We start from the raw sequence: 7,102 nt of genomic DNA on the forward strand, positions 1-7,102 counted from the left end.
AATAATAATAATAATAATAATAATGCAAGCACAAACTAACCTAACAGCAAAAAGAAAAACAAGCATCCGCTGTCCAGGGTTACTATTGCTCTCACCGTCACCTATTGTGTTATTCTGACTTAGATCTGTCACCTATTATGTTTCTCTGATCACTAGATGCACCCTCACCTATTGTGTTGCTCCTATTAGGCATTACAGGGGCTGGTTCAAGATGAACTAATGGCGTACTAATTAATGTTGTGACATTTTTTACATGGACATCTAACTTCTTCACCACTCATGTGATTTCTGTGAGAACATGCAAACTTGAGAAAGTCATTGACACTAGTTATAAAACTAGAATTAATATCCCCTCGTCCATCTAACCTCTCGTACATCCAACTACGCTTTAGATTATTCATACTCCTATTTAATGTTAAAATAAATAAAACAATTAGAGTTGTCCAAAAAATTAGAACTAAAGCAATAACATAATAGTTTAGCAAAAACAATTGAAACCACAAAAAAGAATGACAAGCAAAAGTGTCAACAAAGAATTGGGACTTTAATAGAACACAAAACATGTTAGAATGCAACACCAATCCTTATATAAACCATTTAGTTAACAGAACATATTATGCTTTTGCTTGTAATCAAAGAGGAAGAAATTTTTTCGACTCAAACAATTTTGGTGATGGAGATTTTCATTTAAATGTTTGATTTTTATATAAAGAAATAATACAACAAAATGAACAAAAGGCAATCAAGAAAGTTTGTATATAGTCATGATTCTAAGATTTTCTTCAATAACTTGTTAACAACTTTAACCCAAACCCACATTATAAATAATGTTTACTGTATTCAACCATAATTCTTAAACTTGCAGCAGTTTGACAATTCAACCAATTACTCAAGCAAAAGGTAATGAAAGGCAACGACAATCAAATAAAGAAGAGGAACACAAAATCATATACGACAACTTGGTTGAGTTCAAATACAGTACATATAAATTATTGTCAAAAGAAATACATACGAATAGAAAAGAAATATGAACAGAAAAGCAATATAGAATAGAGATACAATGAAATATATAAATAAAATAGACTTACTTGAGTTTAAAGACTTTACCTAAACAAATCTTCAAAGACTTTACCCTAAATTTCTTTGAGATTCAGCCAAATCTATAAATAAAAAATCAAATCTGTGAAGAAAATTGAAAATGTAGAAAAAAAAAAATACCTTTTGATTTACAAAGAAATATGAGATTTCGGAGTTAAAATTACCTTTTGATAAACCAATAACGATGAAGCAGCATCCAAGCAGTAGCGACAAGTTTCCAACAACGATGAAGTAACTTCAAAGCAGCAGCGAAAAGTTTCCAACAATGATGCAGAAACACTTGATTTCAAGCAATGATGAAGCAACGTCCAAGCAACAACACCTGACTTCCAGCAACGATGAATCAATCATGTTGTCAATACAAGAAAAAAATGTGGGTATTCACTTTTAGAGACTAAATCAGAGAAAACATCAAAATCATTGTTACAAACAGACAATAGAGCATACGAGAGAATGAAACAAAATGTTACAAACAGAAGAAAAAAAGAAGAAGACGAATTCTTACATTACAAATAAAATAGAGCTGATTGCTAAATTATTGTTCTATAGGCAAAAGAGAAACAAAATAGAGCTGAAATAGAGAGAATACTTGCCTAAATTTATGAAATTTCCATCTTTCACTTCACCAAACTCAACTTCTTCAAAGATCTACAAACTTTCACTTCACAGAGAGTTTTCTCACTGAGTGGGTGGGTGGGGGTCGGTGGGTCGACGAGTGGGTGAGGAGCGATAGGAGGTTCCTCCGTGTGAGAGACGTTTCTCAATCTCACATACTAAGATTTTCGCATTTTCACAGCTAGTGGGTGGGGAGCGATAAGAGGTTTTGTCTGTGAAAATAAGGGAAAAGTGCTAAGTTGAGAGGGAAATATTGGAGCCCTAAAAAAATTGGGTAAAAATTAGCGACGGATATGTGTTCTGTCACTAAATATTTCTATATAATTTAAAAGAAATTAGCCAACGATCAAACTTTTTGTAGCAAGAAATAAAATAACACTAGCGACAAATTTTTCCGTCGCTAACAGATTATTAATTTTGTCATCAGCCATACATCGCTATTTTCGTAGGCAAATAAAGGCGCCAAATTTTAGTGCACAATTTTACCGACACATTTGAATTTTTATAATCCGTCACTATTGAAGATCCTAATATTTCCTTTGATATTTTAGCAACCAAATTAGTTTTTCGTAGCTAATCCGTCGTTATTTAGTGACAGAATATTGTTTGTCGTTGAAATCCATCGCTAAATGCTATTTTTTTTGTAGTGTCTTCCCCCGACCATCCCGCTCCAGTGCTCCCCATCCCGCTGGGGCGCCGCCGCCGTAGAGGTATTATCCATGCTCTAGTAGGATGGTGGGCCCAAGTTACTCACGACGTTTTCCCTTTATAAGTAACGATGGTTCGGGTCATTACATCATGTCATGATGTCCTTAGTTTCCGAACACAAACTATTTTATTTATTTATTTTGGTGTCTTTGATACTCTTAGACTCAGTATTTGGAGATTAGATGTCCTTGATGTGATGACTTACAGGTTTTGGGAAATGATATTTAATATACGTTAGTTGATTTGTGTTTCTTACATTAATGAGATTTAAGCTTCCGCTTTATGGTTAGTATTTCGTATGTTAAACAATAAATATACATTGGGGTTAAATTCATTGGTTCGCCCACATAGGAGGCTAAGTGTGGGTGCCACTCATGACTCGTTTTGGGTCGTGACAAACCCGGCCTGATCCGTTATTGGAATATGGGCCTGGCCCATCAGGCCAGAGTGAAATATCCTTACCGGGCACGGATCAGATTTTTTCCAATTTGTTCACTGTTCCGTCAGGGACCGGCCAGACCCATTAATGGAGGGACCTGGTTCGACCCGGTTCGGAAACTTGATAACAAAATTCCTACCCGACCTAGTAAACATGTTTACATCAAGATTGGACAAATATATATACCAAATCACGAAGCATATTAAATTTCACCATGAAATCTATCTAAGAATATTATAAATTGATCTTTAATCCTTCTAGGCTAATAATACTCCCTCTGTCCCAATTTATATGACTCACTTTCCTTTTTGGTAAGTCCCAAAAAGAATGACACATTTCCTTATTTGGTAAATATTTAATGACATTATCCCTATTTTACCCTTCTTGAATTGAACTATTTTGGATTTATATTAATGACTGATGTGACATTAACTTATGAGAAAGAGAAAAGTCATAAACTTTTCTATTCAAAGTCAGATATAGTATTTTTTTTTATTTAACAAATTAGACTTATTAATAAGGGTATTTTCGGAACATTGTAGAGTCTTTCCATTTTTCTTAAAGTTTGTGCCAAATCAAAGTACATCATATAAAATGGGACGGAGGGAGTATTATTTTTCAAATCAGACCGCTTACTTAGCAACCATTTGGTGGGAAGGAAACTTACCTCACGTTAGAACTTTCCCATGTCAGAACTTCTTTAGACATTAAACCCAACTAAATTGAATAATCTCTAAGGTTGGAGACTCGTGATAACGTGTTATGAAACTATAAAAACAATCATTTGGTGCGAAGGAAACTTACCTCACGTCAGAACTTTCCCATATTAGAACTATATAAAACAATGAGAAGAAAGTAGGGAGTAGGGAGAAGAGAGAAGACTTATTATTTGGGGTGAATTTACAATGAAGAGAACCCCTCTATTTATAGGAGAAATTTATTTGATCCCAAAGTTAGGGTTCCTAAATTTTCTTTATAAGATATTTATAACAGAAGCTTGAATTTTTCGGCAATTGTAATTTTTGTTCAATAGGGTAAAAGTTATGTAATTTTTTATTAGAAAGATAGTTTTATAACTTTGATGAAAAAAGATCATAACTATATAACAATTTATCAAATTTCTCCCAAAAAAAATTTCCACAGGTTCCAAATTCTCAACACTTGATTAAATTTGCAATAGTCGTCCAGCTATAACCCCCTTCACAAAGTTTGACCAAGTTAAGCCCTTTATGTTTACTCTTCTCTATTTTATTTACGTAATAGTTTTGGTCTCCAACTCAATTTTGACATAATCTATCGCCTAGTTAAGTCCAAACTTATTCCTTCATCAAAAGTCATCATCATCTTTTTTTTGAGAAATAAAAAAAAGATAATTTCTATCACACAATTATATATATAATTTATTTTAGAGAAAATATTAAATTCATTTAATAAACATCACTTAAAATTTATCAGCGTTAGTAAAATTTATTAGGTATACATTTTACAGTTAATGATATGATTTACTATCACAAAATATATATATATATATAGCTTATTTTAGATTATTAAAATTAAAATCATTTAACAGTTAAAAAAAAGATTATGAATAAATATTGAGCTGGTACGGACATAAAATTAGAGCTACTTAACATAAAAATGTCTAAAGCTGATGAAATATGCAGAGCATAACAAAAATCAAATACAATTTTCATTTATTAATAAAAAACTGTTACTCATCATGATGGTTACAATAATACGAGGATGAAACATCAAAAATAAAGAAACTATATATTATAACAAGCTTGTGCTTAACTTATAATTGAACACTTGTTCACACTAAAACAAGTGGATGAAGCAAAATTTGAGATCGAGTTAATCATTAGGCAATCCATAAGGAGTCGCGATTAAGTAAAGATCACTCTGTCTTCTAGCAGATATTCCATTTGCCTCAGTCATGTCCAAATCCTTTGCATTAATTCCTTCAGGAAGTTTCCAATCAAACTTGTAAAGCAAATGGGCTAACGGTAGAGTAACAAGAGCTAAACCAAATTGTATTCCTGGACAAATTCGTCTTCCTGCACCAAATGGGAGATATTGAAAGTGATTTCCAGTAAATTCAATAGAACTATTTTCGAATCTCTCTGGTATAAAACATTCAGGATTTTTCCAACTCTCGGGATCTCTTCCAATTGCCCATACATTAACCAAAACTTTGCTTTTTAACGGTATAGTGAATCCATCTATATTTGTTTCCTCCCTGCATTCTCGTGGGACCAACAAAGGAGTTGGAGGGTGTAACTTGAGTGTCTCTTTGATTACTAACTTAAGGTAAGTAAGCTTTTCAAGATCAGTTTCATCGTCAAATGTTTTCTTTCCTTTAAAGACTTTTCTCACTTCAGCTTGTGCTTTTTCCATGACACTTGGACTTTTTATCATTTCTGATAATGCCCAAATAACAGTTGAAGATGATGTGTCAGATCCTGCTACGAACATGTCCTGCACCATGTATGGCCATCAAATTAATTTCATCCACTGGGTCAAACGGGTATGGTGAAACTTTGTTTTCATTAATATTAAAAAGACCATAAATTTTAGCAAGAAATAAAAGATACTCCTAGAAAATTAGCATATAGCTCACTAGTACATACGTGATGGGATCCCTTTTTTGCCCCTTTTTAATAGTGAAAAAACTCCAACGTTTTGACGTTTTGTAAAATAAAAAAGATAAAGGGAAAAAGGGAATACTTACCAGAATAACTGCTTTGATGTTGTCATTTGTTAGGGGAAGTGGAAATTCACCGCTCTCCATGATTCTTAAAAAGACATCGATAAAATCTTCAGCTCCAGATTCACCATTACAACTTTTTCCATTAGCCCGATTTTCTCTATGTACATTGATAATATTGTCCAAGACTACGTCTACCTTATTACGAGCTTTCATTAGTTTAGATTTCATCCCACTAATTCCGTGTAGAAACCTTTTTGAAGGAAATAAATCAGCCAGCTCAAATCCACCGGATAATGATTGTGCTTGATGAATCAATTTTATCAACCCCTTTTGATCTTTACACACGTTCCCAAACGCGGACCTACATGTCGCAGCATTCATAAACCATAAAAGTTTTTCTGGCAAGTTGATTGGCAAATCTACATCCATTGATCCAATAGATGATAGGAGGCTTGAGAGCTCCTCTTGTCGAATTGGGCTAAAGGACTTGACCATCTTGGCACTAAGTAACTCCAAAGTAGACAATTTACGCATATGTCTCCAATAATCACCATATGGAGAAAAGGCAATATCCTTACAATCATAACAAATAATTTTTCCCATCATGGTTTCCGGCCTAGATGCAAAAGCTAGATCATGAGTTTTTAGAATTTGTTTGGCCATGTGTGGGGAGGATACAACTACCGTTGAAACTTCCCCAAGTTGTAAGTACATAATAGGTCCATATTTTTGCGATAACTTTTTGAGAACTCGATGTGGTACTCCATCTGTCAAGTGATGCACACTTCCAATAATTGGTAGCCTCCACGGCCCCGGCGGCAGAACCTTTTTCTTGAGGATCTTGGAGTTGCTCCATTTTTGAATTAGAAGAAAAAGGAAGGAAATGAATAGAAAGAAGGAAACCAAGTAATGAAACTCCATCTAATTAACCAGATTTGATGGATCTTCCCTTTTCAGATGCATGGCGATTTATATAGAGGTGCAAGCTACATACTTTTGTAAACTAATAATTGTATTTGAGTTTCCAATTTTGACCATAATAAAAAACACTTTGAACAAATGAACTTGCTCACCTTTATTAAAAAAATAATTATAAATTGTGGGCGTACTCTCTGTAAGTGCCATCATCAAAGTTGCACTCTTTGAAATAAAATAGAACCACTTGGGATATGTTCATAATATAATTTAGGAGTGGCCAATAGGTAACCGTATCTATTCATATTTATCATTTTTTAAATGGATATCGTACTCAACTTTTTTAAAATGGATAAAAACTATTACTTTCCTCCTTCCATTTCATATTGCATCTCTTTCTATAAATAGTTGGACCACAATATTTGTCATTTTATAAAATTTATACATAAATTATCATATTTTGCCTATTATACCCTTGATAGAGTAGTTAATTAATCTTAAAAATATAGTCATCATTTATTATAAAGTTGACTTAAGAAAACATTAAATAAAGGTAGAAGGGTAAAGTTATATCATTTATTAATGCAAGTGCAAAGTAAAAGGTGACATATAAAATG

General features: G+C 33.1%; 1 protein-coding gene across 1 annotated transcript; it reads right to left on the reverse strand.

The window, feature by feature from the left end:
* Positions 1–4,555: 4,555 nt before the first annotated feature.
* LOC125860584 (premnaspirodiene oxygenase-like) lies at positions 4,556–6,601 on the reverse strand. Its single transcript, XM_049540584.1, has 2 exons — positions 5,592–6,601; positions 4,556–5,338 (listed from the first exon to the last, which is right to left on the reverse strand). Exons 1-2 carry the CDS (start codon positions 6,489–6,491, stop codon positions 4,715–4,717), a joined length of 1,524 nt encoding a protein of 507 aa, XP_049396541.1. The 5' UTR covers positions 6,492–6,601; the 3' UTR covers positions 4,556–4,714.
* Positions 6,602–7,102: the final 501 nt, after the last annotated feature.

This window comes from Solanum stenotomum, chromosome 3 (assembly GCF_019186545.1).
Source record: "Solanum stenotomum isolate F172 chromosome 3, ASM1918654v1, whole genome shotgun sequence".
Lineage (NCBI taxonomy): Eukaryota > Viridiplantae > Streptophyta > Magnoliopsida > Solanales > Solanaceae > Solanum > Solanum stenotomum.